Source organism: Zootoca vivipara, chromosome 4 (genome assembly GCF_963506605.1).
Source record: "Zootoca vivipara chromosome 4, rZooViv1.1, whole genome shotgun sequence".
Lineage (NCBI taxonomy): Eukaryota > Metazoa > Chordata > Lepidosauria > Squamata > Lacertidae > Zootoca > Zootoca vivipara.
In genome coordinates, this window is record NC_083279.1 from 45730728 (window position 1) to 45754658 (window position 23931).

A 23931-nucleotide genomic window follows, 5' to 3' on the forward strand; every position below is an offset into this window, starting at 1 on the left:
TTGTAGTCCCAAACAGCTGGAGGGCCGAAGGTTGGGGATGCCTAGTGTAAGGCAAAGAAGGCGCAGTTGTTCCTCATTAGTCTAAGTATCTACCATGGAAGCTGCATTTTGGCTTCAGGGATATAACATTTTCCTATCAACAGTGCTTTTTTTCTGGCAGTACTCAACAGTATGCAGTACTGACCCCACTCTCCCCAAATCTTGCGATAAGGTATATGGAGGGTGGGGAGAGCAAGCAAGCAAGCAAGAATGGCTAAAAGGGGATTGCGAAAAGCAGGAGGCTGAGGCAGCGGCAGTGAGGAAAAGGAGGCCCTTGTTTGGGGCTGTAGTTGCTGCTCTCAGTCAACAGGTTGCACCATTCCCCCTCGACTGCCCTGCAATGCACACTCTCCCCCTGGACATGCTCCTATGCCGCTGCCTTGCAGTGCTGCAAGCGGCCGAGCGAGTGAGTGCCACTTCCCTTTTGTCTCTGCTTGCTCTTTTGCATGTCTGCGGGGCAGGAGGGAGAGAGAGAACGGGACAAGGCTCCACCGTCCTCCATTCTGTGGCTGGGGCAAGCCGTAGAGGCGAATGCGGATGGTGCAGCTGGTGGCTGGGAGGAGGGGAAGGAAGGAGAAGGGGAGGGCGGGACATTGGGTAGGTGTGAAGAAGAGCAGAAGGGACAAGGTTGAGGGAGAGGTTGGAGAAGTGAGAGGGGCACACAGTGGGCCTTTAATTAATGGGGGGGGGACAGGAGAGTGTGTGTGTGAGAGAGAGAGAGAGAGAAAAAAGGGAGGAAGAGAATCATGGTAAGAACTGTCACCCCTTTTTTTTCTAGAAAAGAAGCACTGAATAGAGGTACTATAATTTTATATTTGGGAAAATGAAATATTTCCTTCATACATTGTTACTGAGACTCCTGCATGGATTGTAACCTGTGCATTCACTGGACTGTGACATCATTACCGAAATGCAATTCTTGTTCCTGTCTATGTCTGGTACCTTTCTACTGTGCAACTTAAAATAATACGGATTATATATTATTGTTTCCTAAGCTGGTACTTACAGGCAACTTTCTGCACCATTTTGGCAGCTAGATAAAATTAGTACAAGTGCAAGAAAATGAGAAGAAAAGAAAAAAATGATAATTCAAGAAAAATAAATAAAACAAGGGCAGTCATGTAGGAGGATATGTCTGTGACATCACCACATCTTACACTTATTTTCATTTCAATTTCCGTCTCCTTTTGTCAGTGAACAGGTGCTTGCTCCATCTTGGAATCACGAGTTCAGCATTTTGCTTTTTATAAAACGCAATTATTAAAATATATTCAATTACACCTAGACACCAACTATTGACACTTGATACAAAATGAAATGAATAAATAGATCTATATGGAAGTTTTAAGCAGCTGGGCTTGGACAAAGTAAAAAAAAAACAAATTTCTACTTTCCCAATAAATGTAAGTATGCTAAAAGTTGTTTTAAAGATTAAAAGGAAAAGAAGCTCTGATAATGTCTTAACATCACAAGACATTGTCCAAACTCAATCTATATCTTTAAAAAGGTCATTCTCTCTATCTGTGTGCAAAGAAACATGATGTGAACTTCCAATTAGGGACAATCAGTGGCACAAAACAGAGAGGCAGACTTCCACCATCCTCTCATGCATTTTCAGTGGAAGATTGTGCAGAAATGAGTGGTACAGACATGTCCTTAGAAATATGTGCTTTAAAGGTAGGTTTTAAAACAAGGTATGATAAAGCAGGTAAAGAAAAAGGGATATTTATGCAAACGATGATTTGAAAGGAAAATGAATGAATGGGCATAGTCTTAAACTTCCGTTACAGTACAGTACAAACAATAATGAATATAATATTTCTTCATCATCTAATGGTTCAAGATTTCATACATCACTATTATCTATCTTATTAAATTCTGTCAAATAGGGATGAAGTTTCTGCTTGTACCTATTCTTAATGGGATTACATTGCAAAAGACTTACCTCGTTAATGCCTGGGGTAATTGTAGGTGCAGCGATAAAAACAACAAAAGGAGCAAACTCTGCAGTCCTCAGGACCTTCAGGGCCTAAGGAAAGAATATTTTAGGAGGAGGAGCATGGCATACATTGTAATACATGTGAAGACAAAACATGATTCTAGATCCTTTTAGAAGCCAAATTGTAAGTTGATAAGTGTTTCCAACCTTGCAATGCCCGAAATGTCTATGCATTGTTAGAACTCATTTCTGTCAATGGTACTACTGAATGTAAAAAATAAATTAAATATAATACAAGGGCCCCCAATTTTATCTGGGCTTAGCAGGCAGACACTATTTGTGGTTCCCGCTGACTCCCACCTGTCCTCTGACTTTCTGTTCGTATCAGGCATTGGTGACACTTGGAAGCAGGCCAGAGAACTTAGGAGAGCGAAAGCAAGAGGGGAAGAGATCTTTACCACCTTTGATTTCTCTGTGATGCGCAGAGAACTAGGTGAAGGGGCTTTCATTTGCTACTAGGTAACCAGGAATAGCAGGTATGTGTAACTCCTGCTGACTACCAGGTCGCAACAGTTGTACATATTTGATGTTGAAGACTTTGCAAACCAGTACTCAAGCTGATATTACTGTATTGCAATTTATACAAATGAGAGAACCCATGTGCACAATTCCTATTGTTCATAATACAACCCACAGTTTAAAATACAGTACTGTTTCCCTCTGCAACTCTTCTTACTGGTGCTTGAAAAATAGCAAGAAACACTTTGGGCTATGTATGAAGTCTTTTCAAGAGCCCTGCCAAATTTTAATATTTAGAGAGGAAATGTTCCACCACAAAGCCCCTTAGCTGCACCTTTTCCCACTGCTGTTCAGAGCCTGTTTATCCCTCTACTGCTGATTCAGTGGCATTTTATATCCCTCAGGTTCTCTTCCCTGAATGATCCCAGATGATCAGGGATCATATTGCAAAAGCAATGATTTCACAGACAATAAGGTTTGGCTATGTGTCAACCCACATTCTAAACTGGTCTGATTAAATAATTGGGGGCACCCTTGGAAAATATTTTCACACACTTTTGTGGCCGACCTGGGATGTAAAACACACTGCAGATGGACTTTTTATTTCATATTTCTTTTTGCAAGAGACAAAAATGTTCATAAAAAGGATACATAGCTCTATTTCATTTTATGTGGGGAAATGTCATATACTTTTCATATATACAGTCGTACCTCGGGTTACGAACCGCTCGGGTTGCGAACACTTTGGGTTCTGAACTCCGCAAACCCGGAAGTGTTTTCGTCCTGCGCATGCGCAAAGCGTGAAAATTGTGAAAATCGCGCTTTGTACATTAGGTCAAGCAGTCTCCCTGCCCCCCAAGCCAACTTTACATCTTGTATCATTTGTTGTAGACCTTTTAAACTGTAAACCACCCTGGGTGCTTGGGCAGAAGGGCAATGAATAAATAAAATAATTTTGCACACAATCTATAAAGATGGCACTCAGTTTGCGACCTTTTTGGGTTACGAACTGCGACCGGGAATGGATCGTGTTCGTAACCCGAGGTACCACTGTACCAACAATTTAAAAATCAAGTTCATATATGAAGAAAAGCTCATTAACATATCAAATGTGTTAATTTAGCAAAAAAATAAAATCATGTTAGATATTTGTAATGCAATGAGTTATGGTAGTCACTTCTATATCTACCTGAGGTTCTACGTCAAGTATTGCAATTAATCCCTGTTCGTGGATCTTCCGTATTGTTTCCAGTTTTGTCCCGTACATTGCATCTTCATGGCTACCATATTCCAAATATTCGTTGTTTGAAATGTCCTGCATCATTTGGTCATGTGATACGAAGTAATAATTCTTTCCATTCTCTTCATCTTTCTTTGGTGGTCTGGTTGTATCTGTAATTACAAGAGTCAGAACACTGTAACTAGCTGTTTGTTCACTCGTCATGTTTCACACCCAATCTATAATACAGAATGGCTGCCAATGCTGTCCATGAGCAAGTGGAGCAGTCGTCTGCTCATGTAAGGGGACTTTAACTTCCCCTCAACCCCTTTGCAGCAGCTCCTTGCATGCCCTCAAAATCTGCTCCACAGGATTATAGACCGTCCATATATTCTGATGCCAAAGACATTCATAAGTAAATATGGTGGACTATTATTTCCGCGAAGCTACTAACATGAGTTTGACCAAACTGCGGAAGGCAGTGGAAGACAGGAGTGCTCTGGTCCATGGGGTCATGAAGAGTCGGACAAGACTAAATGACTAAACAACAACATTATTTTTCACCTTCATATATTTGTATTTGCAAAAACTACCACTAATTATTTCAGTATTTTTACATTGGCTTCTCAAGCTATGGAAAACAAAAATGATGTTTTTTAAAATTGCAGAACACTGAAGAAAACCTTTCTGAAAGCAATTCTTTAGAATAATTTTTTAAAATGATTTTATTACAAGCATAGCAGCCCCATATTTTTACTATCCCCAGTTCATAATATCTCAACCTCAGAAAATGTATAGGTGAGTTAATGTTGTAGTTATCCATAGGTATATCTATTGTAAATGTGGCTGGGTGAAAGTTCCACATTTGTACTGTGAGAAGCGGACAGCCAGGGAGTGGTGCTAGGGCTGGAGGTGGAAGGTAATCGGAAAAATTGACTAAATTTGCCACAACAGATCACAAAACGGTGTGAATTTATGAGGATAAGTATTTTGCTTCTGCACTAGGGTTCTCTGGTGCTGTTGAGATATTCCTCTTCCACAATCAGCTGGAAGGGGTACAGTATATGAAAGAAGTTTCCATTGAAACTACATAATGCTATAACCCCCATTATAATTCTGCAATGCCCATTGCTTGTTGTCAGGGCCCACTCTAGCTGGGGTGTCCCCCCTCACTTACAGAGCCAACAGACACCACCTGTCCTATGAAGAGGAAAAAGAGGGCTTGCTCTAGGTGGACTGCCCAGGGCCCAGACACAAAACCCTTTTGAGGAGGAAGAAGAGGATGAGGCACAGAGAACATTAGGTCAAGCAGTCTCCCTGCCCCCCAAGCCAACTTTACATCTTGTATCATTTGTTGTAGACCTTTTAAACTGTAAACCACCCTGGGTGCTTGGGCAGAAGGGCAATGAATAAATAAAATAATTTTGCACACAGAAGATAGTTGTCGACAATCTCCGGTAGTAGATGATGTGAAATATTTCTTCCTGAGATCCTGGAGAGCAGCTGGCAGAGTAGAAAATATTGGGATAGACAGCAGAAGCTGCTTTCCACTAGTTTAGATCATTGGTGTACATGGCTCAGGTTGCTACTCTGAGATTGGGGTTAGGGTGCAGAGAAAGGAAAAGTTGAAATGTCTGTATTGAAATGTGTTCAAAAAACACACAGCCAAGGGTTTTTGGGTCAGGAAAATTGTACAATTGTTGGGAAGTAATAAATTAGGTACATCATAATAAGTAGTTAATATGCAGCTATCTGCCTCGTAAAACAGTTACTTACGTGGAATAGGGTATGCAAATCTGTCTGGATGTTTTGTGATTAGTGTATTTTTTATATGTCGTCTCCCAACACCATGTGCTCCTACAGGAAAGGAAATGTAATATTATCACAGAGATTCAAAATTATGTTGTTTAAATTTCAATTATAGAACAAAAATTATACTCAAAATTACCTAGTAAGACTAGTGTTTTCCTTTTGAATGCTGGCAATTTTACTACTTCTTCGTACGTGACAAGATCTAATTGATCAAACACTGAAACAGAAAACAAAAGCCAGAAATAAGGTGAAAAAGCATAGTGAATCTACCTAATTTTCCACAAATGCCAAATTTATAAGCTAAGCCAGTATTTTAACCAACTATTTCCTTCTTTCAATTTATTAAACAAACTAATTTTGCTTCAATATTAAGATCATATTTCAAATTGCATGCTTAAGAATTTGAGATCATGCACTATGCACGTTACAAAAAATTAGTGCTTCTGGAAAATTCTGGGATTCCTGAAAGTGAGTAATAAAGTTTGTAGACAGATGAATACAAATATGAGAACATCTACTTACACAGACAATAAAGATTTAGATTTTATCAAAACTATGGAAATGCATTAAATTGTTTGGTTTTATTGTTTTACTTACTCTTCCATATACATTTATCAGATTAATTGTAAGTAGAGTTCTCTTCACACAGAAGTGCTAATTTTATATTAACATGCTCTCTAAATTTCAGATGGTGAGTAAAGATCTGATGACAGAGGATGGCTTCACGGCACACTATAGGACCACCACCATAATTCAAGCATTTAATAAAATATGACTCTAGTAAAGGTTCTCAATTTTCCTTATGTTTACTGCAATGCTACCTCAAACCACTGTCGATTGCTGTGATACAGCAAATCATATTATCAACCCTGTCCTTACTTGTGGCCAATAATGACAGGTTTCTGGTGTTTTAATAATTTCTGTAGAAAACAATTGTCAGTTGAAGGATTTCGGCCAATTATAAAGGTATATTTGAATATTTAAATTATGATGATGTTAATAGTGAAGAAGCCATTCTATTAAACATTGTCTATACTACTATGATTTTGGAAGGGAAAAAAAGGGAGGTCTAACAGTAAGCATGGCTTAACTTTAATCAATTTATTAGAGTACAGTTTTAAATTTAGATTCAGAACCAGGACATCCAAACATTTTTTCAGTCATATGTCCCTGAAAAGCTGGAAAGACTTTTCAGGACAGGACGGTCAGTGGCTGCATCCAGACTAACTGCAGGTGTAACTCTGTCCATAGTACTCTCCTGCTAGAGGAAGTTATTTTTGTCATTTGTCAGTTTTCCCATTCTCCAGGCAGCCTCCTCTGCCTTCCTCCCAACAAGCTGCTCTGGAGGACCAGGGGAGCCTCGGGCTAGGAGGGTTGCAGAGGGAGTGGGCAAATGAGTGACAATTAGCTCCTCCCCTTCTTCCAAGGGAAGTCTCCACTGGAACTCAGCCCATTTTGGCCAGCTAAAGGTCCCCTTTCATTTGTGGAAGGCTACGTTTGGACCAAATCTATTTGATGCTTATCTCCAGGTACAGCAATATTATGTCAAGAATGTTAGGAAGCTTTCAGTTTGTTTGTTTTTAAAATAAACCCCACACACCATATAGCTGCTACGGTGGAGGAGGTGTCCCTTGAGATCAAAAGGTGGGGCATAAACACTTGAATAATTAAAAGCCCAGATCTACTTCAGCAAGCGAAACATTTTAGTTTCAAAAACATTTCCAGGTAATTTTTAGGTATTTTTTTTGATAGGATATTAATATTTACATCTTTAACATTTCTTCAGAGCTATCCCTAAACGTGTCTCAAGAACTTATATTGCCATGTACCAAGAAAGTGTCTCAGTTATATCCTCAGGTTATTAAAATCAAAGAGCTTGTTCTACAATATCCCACCTAAGTCGGTAACTAGCCCTAATTTTTTTCCCTTCTGAAAAACTTCACTCCAGCTCCCCAAAATAATTTATCATGCTAATAAGAACAAAAATGGCCACCCGGTAGTACTTTTCAGGCCCTTGCTATATTTGCTAAGAGTAGAACCACCCTTAGTGAAAACAGAACACAGTTCCTTAACTACAAAACAAACAGAATAAAACATTCTGGTAAATAATCATGACCACTAATAATTTCAGGGTTTCCAACAGAAATGAAGAAATGATTTTTAAAGACAAATTCAGGAGTACATGGACACATTTACAGACTGAACTTTTAAACAGTTCTACACTTCTAGCTAATAAAGAAAAGGAGTTATTGAAAGGAAACTGTAAGAAGCAAATAAAGAGGCATTGTCACTTGACAGGTTACTTACATGCACAGAGGCCATTGGGATTAAGACAGCATGAAAAATGTACAGGGGTCATTGAAATATGGCTCATAATATATTAGTAAAATAAAAGTATATGCACAAAATAAACTTCACCATGCATTAGTCTAAACACAAGGCAAATAAATCACGTTAAATGATAAGCATGTTTTATAAAAACTTGGCTCTGTCCTGTAAGTTGCTGTCATTGGCATGACCAGAAGAATAATTGAATATGCCTATGGTCTGGTGTTTAGAGAGAAAAGAAACCCACGGCACTTGGCCTTTATAAATTCAGGGTTGTATCCAATGCTTCTGTGCGCAATTGGAAGTCCACTCACAGAGCACTAGATTCCACTCTTACTTTATAATTTTAAAATAAAATGTAGATGGAATAACCTGTACTTCAAATTAGCTGTAGATATTAATGGGCAAGAATGAGCCCCATGGCTAGAATTTCTAAAATAACTAGGATGAAAAGGAATTCAGAAATAGCAGAAATATGACAGAAGGTAGGAAATACTGCCTATCCACTATAAATACAGGGTTGAATTCCATGGTGTCCTTCCATTCAGGGAAGAGTTTGATCTTGAGGACTCTTTCCCCCCTTTTTTTGCAGGACAGAATGTCCTTTTCCCCCTGAATGCCTAAATCCGCTTCACAGAGTTATAAGGATAATTCCCTCTCCTCTTCTGCCAGTGGAGGTCTCCACTATATCAAAGATGCTTCTGCAAAAGGAATGATTCCTTCCAATTGTGGAAGTGCACCATTGGATACAACTCAAAGGGAGGAGAAAAATAACCAGTTTGATTTTCGGAACTGATGCAGTTCTGATTTTAAAGAGGTTTCCTTTCCTTGTGAAGTATGCGTCTAGCCATCTGGTTTGTTTGGAGGACACCATTTATAAGTTGTATTTTTTTAAAAAAATTAAAAAACACATTACTGACAAGGCAGCAGCATGCCTCCCCATCAGTATTGAGAATGAGATGTTGCGCATGTGCAAAGGTTGAGTACTTGAAAGGAAAAGGTGGAACAATGGGGCGTGAAAGAATTAAGGGAGGAAGGGTTGCAGAGGTAGTTTTAGCAACTGGTCTGTACACTACAGATTCCATAGCATTTTTTTAAAAAAACCCAAATATATTAAAAACACACAGATTGAGGGGTCCTGATAATCTCTATGGTAGCAGTGAAGCACAAAGAACTCTGGATTTATTTTGGGGGATTGGTGTCTTCCAACTGACACCCAGAAAGTTTCTGCCGCCAACCAGCAGTTTTAAATTCTCTTTGATAAGAGACTGTAGTAGGGACAGGACCACTCATTCACCCAAAGCACAAGAAACAGGCAAGAAGATAATGACACACAAATCAGGTATCCAAGTTATGTGATTCCATTTTTGCCAATGCATTTACTCGTTATTGCCTCAGATTTAAAATACATGTACAATTTAAAATACACCTACAATTTATTGTGATTCACCATCATCATAACAAATACTAGACTTCTCCTAGATTACATAAATTATGAATGGACCAATCCCCACCAAACCTAGAATATTAGGAGAACTGGGGCCATGATGTAGTTCAAATGAAGTACTGTTAAATCCCATTGATTTCAGTGGGCGAGTTAAGCACATGCTTAAATCTCTCTGCTGAAATCAATGGGACTTAACACCATTTACCTTGGATAGATTGTGCCTTTCCAATTGGAAACATTTACTGTTTGAATTTTATTCTTGTTACCTTGAACACATTTGAGTTTTTCATAAGACTCTATGCAAGGAAATGCACCCCACCGGCAATATGAAGCAATTTCCAAATTGCCTGCCCATACTATGACAAATTCTACATTTTAATGAGCATTATAGCATGCTTTGGAATATGGTGATTTCTGCATTAGATGGTCCAAATTAAACTGCACTAATCCTAAGAACATTTAGAAGGAAGTCTCACTGAATTCACTGCCTCTGATTGTATTGTAACAGTTTTTTCATGAGGCAGATTCATCTAGGTAATGGTCCATTTTGCTTTATATTGGTAACTAACACAGCAGAATAGTACAGAGTGGTGTGTGGGAAAATCCACTTCAGAAAAACATTCACAGTAATTTCAATCTATCATTCAGGTGAGACGATTTTGCAGGCCATGGGGGAACTGCTTGTCGTCTCATATGAAGATTTGATGTTATACACAGGAGCTTATTACCACACACTGGAATATGTATGCAGACTATATTTTCACACTTTGACTATTTATATTAATCTTCACCTTTTTTTGTAAAAAACTTAATATTTTTAAAACGAACAAACGAACAGGCATAGTCCTAATTTTAGGAGCTTGGAGCAAATCACATAGAATAGAAATAATTATGCTAATAAAAATGAAAGGAATTTTTGCCTTTAATATACAAGCAAACCTTATGAATGTTTGCACTGTCCTTTTCTATTTGTCAGTGTAGCTACGTGCAGCTCGACTATAATAAAAAAATCCGTTCTGTAACACCAATGGATGCCCACTCACAATACATTGTATCTAATGCTTAGATACTATTTCCAACTGTGCATCGGACACCGAAGGACAAAGTGGGAGGTGTTTATGTTAGCATGAAAAGCAAGGGGGAAGGATTTACAGGAATTTTCATTGTTGCAATCATATAATATATTTTAGAGAATAGCCCCCTAATGTAGAGTCCGGGGGGGGGGATATCAAAAGGTGTGCACAGTTCTGGTGAAATATTTCCAAATTTGGTGAGAACTTGGAACTGCCACATTCAAGATATTGAAACTCCCCATTTTCATTGCTCTTCTCCTCCCCTGCCCCAACAACAGCAACTGTACCTACGTTCCCCCAAATTCCCCACCCTTTCTTCTATAGCCCTTTCCCAAACTCCTTAAAAACAAAAATCCCTTCCTTCAACTATAGCAAAGGAATGAAAAATATACAACAAATTGTATATTTAAGCAAGTTCCAGAATTTGGAAGTGCCCTATAAGGCTTAATTGTCTGAGTGTCAGAGTACCACAGCACATCGTCATCACAAATACAGCGTCCTCAGTCACATTAGACCGAAATGTCCTAACACAAAAACTTAAAATATAAACCACCCAAATGTAAACATACAGTAGATTAAAATATGCATAATTTTCAGTTCCATTGTAATGAAATCCATGTTGTACCCAGTCTCTTTCTTTTTGATAATTCACTTTGAGACTTCCTCAGATGTGAGAAGTGTCAAATGTAATAAACTACACTAACTCTCAAGAGATATGCATAATGTTAAACTCGTTAAAACTGTTGTCTTTCTTAAGAGCACCGTATTTTCTTGGAAGTTCAACTGCATACTGCATATGCAAATTCTGTACAGCTGCAAAAACATTCTTGTACAACATCTCAGATTTCCTAACACTGTCTCCAAGATGCAGATCTTGCCCCAGATGCATTGGCACATTTTCCATATTCAACTTATGCTAACCATTGCTTTTCCCATATATTGTTTATTGACCAGTACTGTATCTGTTTAGTGCTTATGCTTTCTTACGCTTCGATATCTGGATTTTTTAAGGTAAATGTTTCCACTGAGAGACATTGGTGAAATTAAAATTTTACTTGATAATGAACAATGCAGCAATGTTAAATAAGGCTTTATGTGCATTATGTTTTTCTCACCTGCATTGTGCTTTGCTAAGTATTTGTCTTTGTATTGCTTCTTTTTCTTTCCAAACCAAGTACAGCTTGCCTGCTGCTCTTGTTTAGTCTTCTCCATAGCAATACAAGCCACTCGCCTTGTAGGTGAAGAGGAAAAAACTATCAGCTTGTTACTAAATATTACTTTTTAAAGGAAGCAATGTTAATATTTATCTTGAACATAATTCCCCCCGCCCATTTTTTTTTTTAAGCAGGACAGATTAAAATTCATTTTCCAGCTTTAACACTGGAAGTTTTGATGACCCTTTCAAAGCACCAATTCCTTGTTTAGCACACCAGCAGCCACCATGGAGTCGAATGAGTTATTTAAAGATAGCTGCAGCTGCTGACAGGAGCTAAGGCAGGGGCATAGCAGCACTTTGACAGCTGTGGCTCTTTTTGTCTGTCACAGCACAGGGCATAGCATGGCAGAAGGTGCTCCAGTTCTCAAAGCCTCTCATCCTGCCATGGCTACTGACTGTTGTGATTGATGGCAGGAGGGAGCTCCTGGGACAACTCTCATGAATACAATCCTCCAATAGCGGGGTGATCTGTAAACCAAACTTAAATTACATGACCTTCATAGTCTAAACACGAAGGAAGGCCTTGATTTCATTCGCATTGCCAAAAGCTGGATGGACTGCTGCTTAATCCAGAGTGGTCCAGTTTGTTCCACCTGGTCATTTAGTGCAACATCAGCCACAATTTGGGTACAGAGTAGATCTCTGATCTCTACAGTGGTAGCCTTCCTTTTAGTAGATAACCAGGACAGACTATATTCACATATAGGGTAAGGCTGAGACTGAGATTTTATCTTCGAGACTTCCTAATTACAGACCTGGTCTTCAGGCTTGCTATTATCAAGCCTTTAGCAGGAACTTCATGGCTGCTATGAAATCATTTGCTGATGTGTTATACACCCAGATAATGGCCTAAGATTATATGAAGCATTTCTGCTACTGAAGTCAAGCAAGTATGATCTTGGAAGCTGCCTTGGTGGGGTGCTGACGAAGAACCATATATAAGTTGCTCTGAGCTCCTCAGAGGAAGACTAGGGTGTAAGTTTAATTAATTAGAAACACACACACAGGTACACTCCAGATTTAGTGTTCTGTAGCGTCCTAGATTTAGGTAGCAAGGGTATGAGGGTATTATTGTAATACAGTACATTTTGTCATGAATTGACCACAACCTTATGTAGGCCTGAGTAGTCTCAGTTCATGCTCTCTGCAGTACTTTTCCAGAAGCTGATGGATCCTTTGGCTTACAGAATTATTTGGAGGATTTATCCATTGGCACTAAAGGTCACTCTGGTGACAGAATGGTTGATATATGAAATCAAAAGTTGAATGTGGCTATGACGTTGTGGCAGCTAGGCATTCTCTTCTCACACTTTTGTAAGGTGCTACTCCTTGGTAACTGAATAGCCAAGGACCTTAAAGCAGCAGGGAGGGCAACTGAGTGCAAGCAGTGTAAGATTCAGGCCCAATCAAACTAAACACAACACAGATATCATTTGAAGGTCATGCCATGGAAGTGAAACAAATGCCATGCCGTCTGGTGGAGCTCTTCTGCATAGGCCAGCGTTTCTTGCCTTCTCCGGTTGGTCATTTATGTGAACTAACTACAGTTTGTTATGGACTTGCTTTGCAAGGCATTTTGCAGAAAAACAACATTGCCTCCAATCTGATTTGGACACTGCAACTATATGAAAGTATCCAAACAGAGGCACTGAAAGTATCCTCTTATCACATTTGTCCGATGCCAACATGGTGCATGGAAAAATGTTAGCAACCATTTACACTAAGAGGAAGAGCAGATTGCTGAATGGGATTACCAGTACATTTTTTAATTAGAGAAAGCTGCTGCTGCCTCAGAAGACAGCAGTGATGAAAGCTCTCTGAAGGCTAGTGTATAAGCAGATAATTTATATAGCCATTATCTAGTGTCTAATCTCCCTATTATTTTAAAGGTGGGGGGGGATGGTTGCTGAATCACACATCTTTCCCCAAACAATTTCAGTTTGGTTTATTAGACCTGGCAGTCAATCTAGCCAAGGAAGGGCAAATACAACACCATCATCTATTATTTCCTAGATTTCTCAGAGGCTTTTTGCTTTTCTGTTGTTGTTGGCGGCTTTTGTTCTGGTTGTTGTTTTGGTTCTCAGAGGATTTTGACACGTTTAACCATAAATTTCTCATGGACTGTCCACAGCATTTGTTCAAAATATCAATGAGAAAACGTCGTGGCAGCACTCATCTGCCTCTTCACTGAATTGTTGATAGAGATGATTATGGAAGGCATATTTTAGTTCATATCCAGTGGAATGGGTGTTCACCTTGTTGTGAGACATGGTGAACACCCATTCTGTTGGAAACGATGCTCCACTCCCAAAACTACACTTCAGGTAAGACCAATTGTTTGTTTCTTTGTCACAAAGAGACTGCCTGAATAAGTTCCACAGGGACTGATCTTATCACTGCAGTGCTATCACTACTTACCTCTCCCATGAGTAGTCTCAGGGTATATGCACATGTTCTTGCTATAACAGTGTATGTGTGTTTTGAGCGCTAGACTGAATGACCAATCTAATTGACTAAATCCAACACCTTTTTTTGCCAGAAAAAGGGAACAAATGTTTCAAATAGTAGGCACATTTTGACACACCAATTTATTTTAAAATACAGACATATTAATTTTATAAAATTCCAAACATACCATTCCTGAAGCTCAGGAGAAGGAATGAGGCCTGCAGTTCCATTTTTTGAATTCTCCAGTTTACCCTGCCACCAATTGTGATCATCTTTGCTAATTATCTGGATAATATCACCAACTCTAAATCTGATACCAGCTTCTTTGCAGGGAATGAGGTCATCCTTTGCTGGGTCATATTCAAATTGTGCTCTTACATATATCTATAAAACAGGAGTTTGTGAAGACAATGTGATGTTAATATGGTTAGAACTGATAGGTGAAATGTTACTCTATAATCTAACTATCACATGCTGTTTGCATCCAGGCTTAGGAAGATACCAGTATTAGACATAAGAATGATGGCTGAAAACAAAACAGAAAAAGCTGGAAAGAACTGTGGTGATGATTTTGATGAAGCCTTTAACTGGAGTACTTTAACATTCCATTGAAACTTTGAAATTCTACTTCACCTCTTTGTCTGTTTGCATTAAGAGATTGTTACTAGTTACTCAAAATATGAAATAGAAATATGTATAACTTAATGGACATTACCTTAACTAAGAAAAACTTTAATTCAGAAGATGAAGAATATTAATGTACATAGTGCATCTTTACTATGTGCTGAACACAAGCTATATTACTAGGGGCATATCTATAGGCAGCTTCCTTTGCTCTAAATCTTTCATTTCTATAAAGCCGTTTCAACAATTCCTTGTCTGGGCTCCCCAATAACTTCTTCAACATCATCTCAAGTCCTGTCTTAATTCTCAGTTCTCCCTCATACACCTCCAGCCTTTGGAAGTCATGATAGCTGTAGATGAGAAGGACAGAGTCATAGAAGGAATGCCTAATTTTGCTGTCAGATGGCCAGGGGTTTACTGAGAGGAGGAAAATATCTAGCCCTTAGATTCAACATGTATCGTATTAAATATATACTAATTTAAAATCTGGAATTCTTGGTTGTATTTTCCCAAGTCTTGGAAATTATTATTTTTTATAAAGATGCTACTGTTTTTGAAATTGATGAGTTAGTTTGAAATAATTTGTTGCTCAAGTGATGTTATGGAATGAATTGCAAGCAGAAAATACAGGATGCAAAGAAATTTTTTGAGAAGCATTATCACTAAAAACATTAAGAGCAACCATTTAAGGAAAAAATACAGAAGTAGGACACCTGCTAGACAGGCAGTTGGACCTTTGGAAGACAGGAAAGTTAAAGATGCATTATCAGGAAGAAAAGGAAATTGTGAAGAAGCTGAATGAATTCTTTCCATCTGATTTCACTGCGGAAGATGTAGAACAGATCCCTGTAGCTGAACTAACTGTCTCAGAAAGGGAATTTGAGGAACTGTGCCAAACCATGATGACAAGAGATGAAATTCTGGGTCTTATTGACAAATTAGAAACAGACAAATCACTGGATCCAGGTGATATCCATTTTAGGAGTTTGGGTGGTGCTGTGGTCTAAACCACTGAGCCTAATGCTTGCCAATCAGAAGGTCGGCAGTTCGAATCCCTGTGATGGGGTGAGCTCCCGTTGCTCGGTCCCAGCTCCTGCCAACCTAGCAGTTCGAAAGCACGTCAAAGTGCAAGTAGATAAATAGGTACCGCTCTGACGGGAAGGTAAACAGCATTTCCATGCACTGCTCTGGTTCACCAGAAGCAACTTAGTCATGCTGGCCACATGACCCGGAAGCTGTCTGCAGACAAATGCTAGCTCCCTCGGCCTATAGAGGAAGATGAGCGCAGCAACCTCAGAGTTGTCTGTGAGTGGACCTAACGGTCAGGGGTACCTTTACCTTTAAAGAACTCAAACATGAAATAGCTGATCTAACAAAGATCTGTTAACATCTCCAAGATCAGCCTCTGTACTTGGAAAGGACCAATATTGCTTCTGCAAGGGTAAAGGTAAAGGGACCCCTGACTATTAGGTCCAGTCGTGACCAACTCTGGGGTTGCGGTGCTCATATCGCATTATTGGCTGAGTGAGCCGACGTACAGCTTCTGGGTCATGTGGCCAGCATGACTTAGCCGCTTCTGGCGAACCAGAGCAGCACACAGAAACGGCGTTTACCTTCCCGCTTGAAGCAGTACCTATTTATCTACTTGCACTTTGACGTGCTTTTGAACTGCTAGGTTGGCAGGAGCAGGGACCGGGCAACGGGATCTCACCTTGTCGCGGGGATTCGAACCACCGACCTTCTGATTGGCAAGCCCTAGGCTCTGTGGTTTAACCCACAGCGCCACCTGCGTCCTGCAATAGTTATTTGAGAGGCTATATTGCAAACTTGGACTTTCAAAAAACTTTTTGATGGAATTTCTCATTAACGGAATCTGAGTACTTTTAGCAGTCAGTCATGATCTTTTAAGGGATCAGTAAGTCAAGTCAAGCAGGAAGAAGAGAGTTGGGGGGGGGAGACAGTTCTCACAATGACAGGATGTGAGGTCCCCCAATACTGGGACCAGTGCTTGTTTTAACTTAGTCATGATGTAGTGTTACAGGTGATTAGCAAAGTGGCCAAGTTCATTCAGGGCGGTAAGAACAGTAAGGTGCTCTAAACAGATATCTATTCAAACTGGGTGAATGAGCATTAAAATGGAAAATGAAGCTGAGGGTAAGCAATTGTAAAGTGAAGCACACTGAGACAAAAAAAATATGATGACACACAATTGCTTCTTTGCAATATCTGAATCAGGCTCTAGATTGGTGTTTGAATGCTGTGAGTGGGCTGCATGAGGGCACATAAACAGAGTTCAAATCCTATGTCTATTCCTGGACTGAGATAGCTTGGCCACTGTGGGTATGGTCCTGGTACCCAGAAGACTGGACTACTACAGGGTGCTCTATGTGGGGCTGCCCTTGAGCTTAGTCTGGAATCTGCAGATGTTGCAGAATATAGATGCTAGGTTGCTGCCTGGGACACCCTGTTTACACCACATAAACCTTTGCCACAGTACTGCCCTGGCTGCCAATATGCTATTGGGATGGGTTCAAGGTTTTGCTTTTAACATGTAATGTCCTAAACAACTTGCCTCACCCCATATATCCTGGCTAAGAGTATCGCATGCCCCAGAGATGTGATTGGTATGCAGTAGAAACTAGGCTTTAAGTGTTGCAGCTGCCCTTTGGAATCAGTTACCATTTGAAATCAGACAAACACCTAGCTGTTTTTATATTTAACTAAAGGGAGTTTTGTTTGAAAAGGCTTTTCATGAAATGTGACCCAGCCATTTTGTGCAACAATAACTGTAACTACAGAACTGGTTTTATTGTCCTTTGTTCATGGTGCTTGTAATACTTTATATTATTTTATTGTATACCACTTCAGTTACTTTTTGTTGTGAAGTAGTTTATAAATCTGCAAGCAAGCAAGCAAGCAAATAAATAAATAAATAAAAGTAAATAAATTCTAAAGGTATTACCAAATATTATCAGGATACCTGAGTAATAATCATAAATAAAAATTTCCCGCTTGTAAGAACTGTCCCTTAATCACCCCCTCCTCAGCATAATGAAACTTAAGAAAATTCAGTATTTATTAAGACCAAAATACTCAAGAAAGCACAACTCCTACCACGCATGAAAAACTGTTATGTATAGTAAATGCCTAAATATTAGTTTCCGGGCAGCAAACGACAACCATGAAGATGCAATGAAAACAAAACATTAGAAGAATGATGGCATCAACACATCACATGGTCCTGAATCTAGCTACTATTAGAAATTATAATAATAAAAGTTGTAATAAAAAATTACAACTAGATTTCAGGTCACAGGAAACTACGGTGAATCAGCTAGGTAAGTGAAACACAAAATGGGAAAAGTTTTTAAAGTGAGCACACCATGGAATACCACATTTGAGATGGTAAGGAGCAATTGCTACAAACTAAAGGAGCTAAATTAGGAAAGCTTCCATGTAGAATAGCTATTCACCTGTCGTCCTTTTGGTTGTGTTGTTGATGGCAAGTCCTGCAGAACAAAGCCAACCCAGGAAAAGAAAACTTCATTTTACTTTGAAAGCAGTCAACAGTATCAAAGCAAATAGTTAATTTGCAAGTATTAACAACAAATTTATTTTCAGAAATAATCATTTATTAGGAAAAAATGTCAAACCCAGGCTGTTTAGCAGCAAGCTGAAGAAAGCAGGTAAAAATTAAGCAGACAGAAAATGTGCTTTCAATAAGAATTCATCATCTTCAACACAAAAGCACCTGTAAGCAAAGGAGGAGCCTTAACGTTCTAATTATATTCCTAATGGGACAATTATATAAATAAATTGTTTTTACAATTTGAAAGCTACTGTGTATCCAGCCGTTATGTCTAAATAGATTTCTAATTCATATAAATTTTAGTGTTTATACTTAAACCAATTTATTCCTGTAGCTAATTACAACTGCAGTATTTTAAACAACATATAGAACCGTCTATATTGATGTTAACTGAAAGTTCGCAGAAACAGATACCATTTCTCAACTTATAGTACATGTGTTAACAGCACAATTATCCAAGTATTTCTGAAGGAAGGATCTGTCTACAGGTGCTTTCTAGTGTTTTACCATATATGTTCAGAGAAAAACAAATGATAAAAAATAGCGGTGTCTGCCATTACGTTTAACAGTACCTTTTTTTCCTGAACATATGACTAAAAAGAAAGTACTTTGTGTTAAAGATGTGATGTTAATAGCCTGGGCTTATAAATGCAGTTTAAAGCCAGTTCCTTTTGCTTTTCATATCCAGGCAAGGCTCATATTTCACAAAAATATGTGCACATACCACAACAGCAGAGGACACACCAATTCCTTAACTGAGATAGCGGAAACCAATACTGCAATCTACAGAGCTTTAAAAATAAAAAAATGTCCAGGTCTTAAAAAAACCAAAACCCTCCAAATACCTGCTGTGCAAATGTTTTGCTTCAAAAGACCACTTCAAAAGTTGAAAATAGAAATTAGCCTTTTTGCTTAGTTTTGAGCAAGTCAGGATGAGGGTAATGATAAGCATATTTCAGGGATGAGTGAAATTCTACATTACAGTTGAATGTAACTCATTAAAGGGATTCTAATGAGAAGATTATGTTGTTGCGTAAACCCTTGAATGAGAGCAAATGGGGAACTAGACTTCTAAGTATTCTTGATTTTATCAGCAGAAGACAATTTTCTACTGAACATGTAATCATAACAGGAATGGTAGATGAGCACCAACAAGATCTGAATACTCTCTGTCTAGAAGTCTTACCGAAACAGAATTGTTAATGCTGCTATGGCCATTAGCTGGGGACTGTCTGGATGTAGAGGGGGAATCTCTCTGAAATAAGACACAAGGTTCATTATCACACAACACTACTGCAGAACACAGATATATTCATGTCAACAGTTATATCCACAGGCTCGTGACCAATTATTTTGCCTTTTATTTTCCAGTTTGCTTTCCACATCACACAAAGCCAAACCACAGCTTTGTGCAAACTCTGGAAGAGAACCAAGTGGCCGCTTTGCTTCTCCCCAGGTGGTCCTGATGCTATATTGTACTAAGCCATAGTTTGGCTCTGTGTGTTGTTTAAACCTAGTTGCAGTTTAGCTCTCTCTAGACTAATGTTCAGTTTTATCCAAGGTTTTTTTCCTATGGTTTACAGTTTGAGGTTTGTCTGGGAGAGTGAAACCATGCATCCAGATTCAGATGACACACTGAATCAAGCTACGGCTTATCTCAGCAAAACGACAGGGCAGGAGCAAAATTATTACCCTCTCCTCTTCTGAAGTTCATGCTAAACCAGGGATTGGCTTAGCATGATGTGGAAACCAGGAGTCTCGAGTGTTTTCATACTTTTTAAATTCACAATCTAAATTAATGTCTAGTTTTTATAACTTGAAATGTAAGTGGGAAATACTAAATATACATATATATGTACATACATACATACATACATACATACATACATGTGTGTGTGTGTGTGTGTAACTTGGAATGGCATCTTTCATAGTATTTTGAAATCTTGGGACATAATTGAATAGAAAACTTGCTATTATCTTTCTGGTCTATATGGGGAGGCTTTCCTCCTATAATAATCTGTAAATTCTGTTGGGCTTTTCATAGTCTGTAGTTCATCTGGAGGGCAACATGAAGAAACATAGCTTGCTTAAAAAACAAATGGAATAGTATGATATTGTTAATAATAATAATAATAATAATAATAATAATAATAATAATAATATGCCACCAATCGGGCTGAGTTTCCCCAACCACTCTTTAGAAGACATATCTTTACACTTCTGATGTGGCATATAATACATGACAAAGTTGTCATAAAAGAAAGCTCATCTTCTTTTGAATATTTCTGCAGTAAACAAATCACTTACGTTATAGAAAAAAGGACTGAGGCAAAAATACAGGACTCTATATTTTAGGATGAGAATATTCAGTTGGATTTAATAATTTCCCCAACAATAAGTAAAATATGTCTAACACCATATTAGATTGCAACGGGTCAATAGCTTCTTGTGTTACAAAACAACAGATGACATGAATGGCGTCCTCATACATTTCAACTTACAAAGTTGTGCCTGCATTGGTATCTATCTGAGAATACTAATGCATACTAATACACACAACAGGGGCAGCTGCATATTTTCCTCAAAAGAGCTCACCCATCTATTGATATGAGAAGGAGTAGCTTCAGTCAAGAAGTGCTATCAATGAGGAGATGCAGCAGTCTTTATTGTTGTAGGTCCCATATTTAGTATTCTTTGCCTAGGGAAGTCTGCCTAATCAATCATTTGCCTTCTAGGAAATATTGTAAGATCATCCTTTTAGGAAAAACGTTCGGACTCTATGATTTTCAAAATAAAGTTGTATCCAATGCTAGTCCTGCTCAGAGTAGACCCACTGAAGTTAATGAACATGATTACTTTGGGTCATTAATTTCAACAGTGCTACTTTGATTTTAATAGCCTTTTTAAAATACATATACTTGCAGGTCCTGCTTACCAAGCACAATACTTTCTGTGAAAATCATTCGTCAGGCGAGTGTTCACATAATGAGTTCATGATTTCCATTATTTCTGATAGAAATACTTCTAATTTGGGATTTTCCCAATTTCTCCCCCACCCTTTTCAATTTTTTCTTCCTGAAATGTCTGCAGCCAATCAGCAAAAGAGAGACAAAGGGAAAACTGATTTCTCTGATCCCTCCTACTCACTGATTCATCTGATCTTGCACCCTCAATCCCTTCATGGTTTCTGCCTAAACATAGCTGCTACCAACCAGCAAAGCAGAAGCAAGCAAGGAAATAAGGAAGTGGGCAAACTCTGGATGTTTGGATATGTGAATCTGTGGTGTTTATAGTGAGTTTTGGGCACAATTCTTTACTTGTGGATAGGTGAATTTTGCATAGGGAGTGGGCCGATAGCGGGATTTGCACATATAATTTCCCTCATTGACGATACTTTTTTCATATCTCACTCTCAGCTTGCATTATCAGACAAGCGAGGATCTTCAACAAAATACTGCTTTGTTCCTTCAGGTTCTAAAACTAATCCTCCAGCTCAGAATTCCAGGCAGCCTGAAACAGGAGCCCTGCGGCACTATTTTGGACTTGCTGTGGAAGTTGACATGGAAAAAAAAGAGTGTACTGTTATTTATTTCCATGTCCCTGAAACCTTAACCTTCTGTGCTATACTGTGCTGAAGAGCTCAAGTTTGGGGCTGGAATGCCAACACTAATTTTGAATGATGTGCTGCTATATATCGCAATATCGGGTGCCTACTGTTACCCCAGCTGGATTATCCTTTCTCCCATCACAATACAATACCATTTATCACCAAGGAGAAAGAGAGGGAGAGAAGGGAGACAATTTCAAGCGCCTGCCCTTGAACTACTAGCTCTTCCCTCCCTAAAGGTAAAGGACCCTTGACAGTTAAGTCCAGTCACGAACTACTCTGGCCGAGGCAGCAGATGTTTGTCCACAGACAGTTTTTCCGGGTCACGTGGCCAGCATGACTAAGCTACTGCTGGTGAAACCAGAGCAGCGCACAGAAACACCGCTTAGCTTCCTGTCGGAGTGGTACCTATTTATTTACTTGCACTTTTGGGTGTGCTCACCCCTAAAACAGTTTTTCTGCCTGGGGAATTTAAAACATGTTTACTCCCATTTTGGACTCTGCAGTGGAGGAGATGCTTGAGCAATTAGGAGCAGAGTTGTGCAAAATGTGAAGTGTCCTCCATAATAGTTCTTAGCCCTCTAGCAAACAAAAGTGTGTGGGAGATTTCCTTTCATAGAAATGAACTACCCTCAGATTAGGGGGCAACAGATTTGCAGTAGCAATCAGGAATGCATTTATACCTCAATAATGTGTTTACACAATGCAAGTAGATAAATAGGAACCGCTACAGGAAGGACAGATCGTGAAGCTGAGGCTCCAATACTTTGGCCACCTCATGAGAAGAGAAGAATCCTTGGAAAAGACCCTGATGTTGGGAAAGATTGAGGGCACTAGGAGAAGGGGACGACAGAGGACAAGATGGTTGGACAGTGTTCTCGAAGCTACGAACATGAGTTTGACCAAACTGCGGGAGGCAGTGCAAGACAGGAGTGCCTGGCGTGCTATGGTCCATGGGGTCACGAAGAGTCGGACACGACTAAACGACTAAACACACACACACACACACACAGCGAGAAGGTAAACAGTGTTTCCGTGTGCTGCTCTGGTTCGCCAGAAGTGGCTTTGTCATGCTGGCCACATGACCTGGAAGCTATACGTCGGCTCCCTCGGCCAATAATGCGAGATGAGCGCGCAACCCCAGAGTTGGTCATGACTGGACCTAATGGTCAGGGGTCCCTTTACCTTTACCTTTAATGTGTTTACACATTAATGTTTTACAATAAATGTTAAGTGCAAACAGCCAGTAATGAAGTCTTCATGACTCCTTTGGTTTTACCTTCTTTTTTAAAAAACAACACTAGTTCAGTAACAGATTTTGCTATTTTACTAAAGGCTGTATATTCTCCTGTAGCCAACCATACAATTTGTTTATAATGTTCCTTTGATTTGTTATGCTTTATGCCTTTGTATCTGTTTTCTTACCAAAGGCCAACTCAAAATTTGAACACAGTTTAAAAAGCAAGGTGTTCCTAACATAGCTACTACTATATTCTGAACACCTAAAATTACAAACCAACTTGCAGAACCCAATGGAGGAAACATGGATTTGACTTCTACACAATTCCCAATGTTCAGCTATAAATAATGAAATCAAATTTCCATTTATCCATTGAATTTTCACTTCATGCCAGGTTTTCATATGAAGGTGAAACTCACATTGCTATTCTCCAGCTAAATTTCCTTCCTCTGTATATATTGCCTCATTTTCAGATAATAACTTTTGCTACTTGCAGAAGGAGGAACACATGGACCTTTTAGGAACAAGCCTCTCAAGCAATGCCTCACAAACTAAAAGGTGTGTTCTACCTTTCAGCATTAAGGGGGTGTCATGTTGGTCACCAGCTCTGGGCAATATACTCTGATGTATTATGTTTTAGTCAAACAGTCTATGCATTCCTTAAATGTGCACTTAATGGACGAGGAGTCTCAAAGTTAAGGGATGTTATATAATACTGGTTTGTAGGGCATGCTGAGACCATAGTTTGTTAATTCAGATGCAATGGCAAATTAAGGTTGACCTCAAACCAGAAGGAAGTAGTGAATCACTATGTTCACATAATGCCAACCC

At 39.0% G+C, this 23931-nt stretch overlaps 1 protein-coding gene across 5 annotated transcripts in view; it reads right to left on the reverse strand.

Annotated features, from left to right (window-relative positions):
• The window catches only part of CASK (calcium/calmodulin dependent serine protein kinase), a 133919-nt gene that overhangs the window by 6180 nt on the left and 103808 nt on the right, over window positions 1-23931 (reverse strand). For 2 of the 5 annotated variants that reach the window (XM_035116662.2, XM_035116663.2), the window contains 8 exons: window positions 19440-19508; window positions 18138-18173; window positions 14228-14424; window positions 11492-11607; window positions 5665-5745; window positions 5493-5573; window positions 3687-3889; window positions 1985-2068 (listed from right to left, as the gene is read on the reverse strand). In XM_035116662.2, the coding sequence (XP_034972553.1) occupies window positions 1985-2068; window positions 3687-3889; window positions 5493-5573; window positions 5665-5745; window positions 11492-11607; window positions 14228-14424; window positions 18138-18173; window positions 19440-19508 (867 nt within the window). The remainder of the gene's footprint in view (window positions 1-1984; window positions 2069-3686; window positions 3890-5492; window positions 5574-5664; window positions 5746-11491; window positions 11608-14227; window positions 14425-18137; window positions 18174-19439; window positions 19509-23931) is intronic. The other 3 variants (XM_035116665.2, XM_035116664.2, XM_035116666.2) reach the window with 3 other exon arrangements.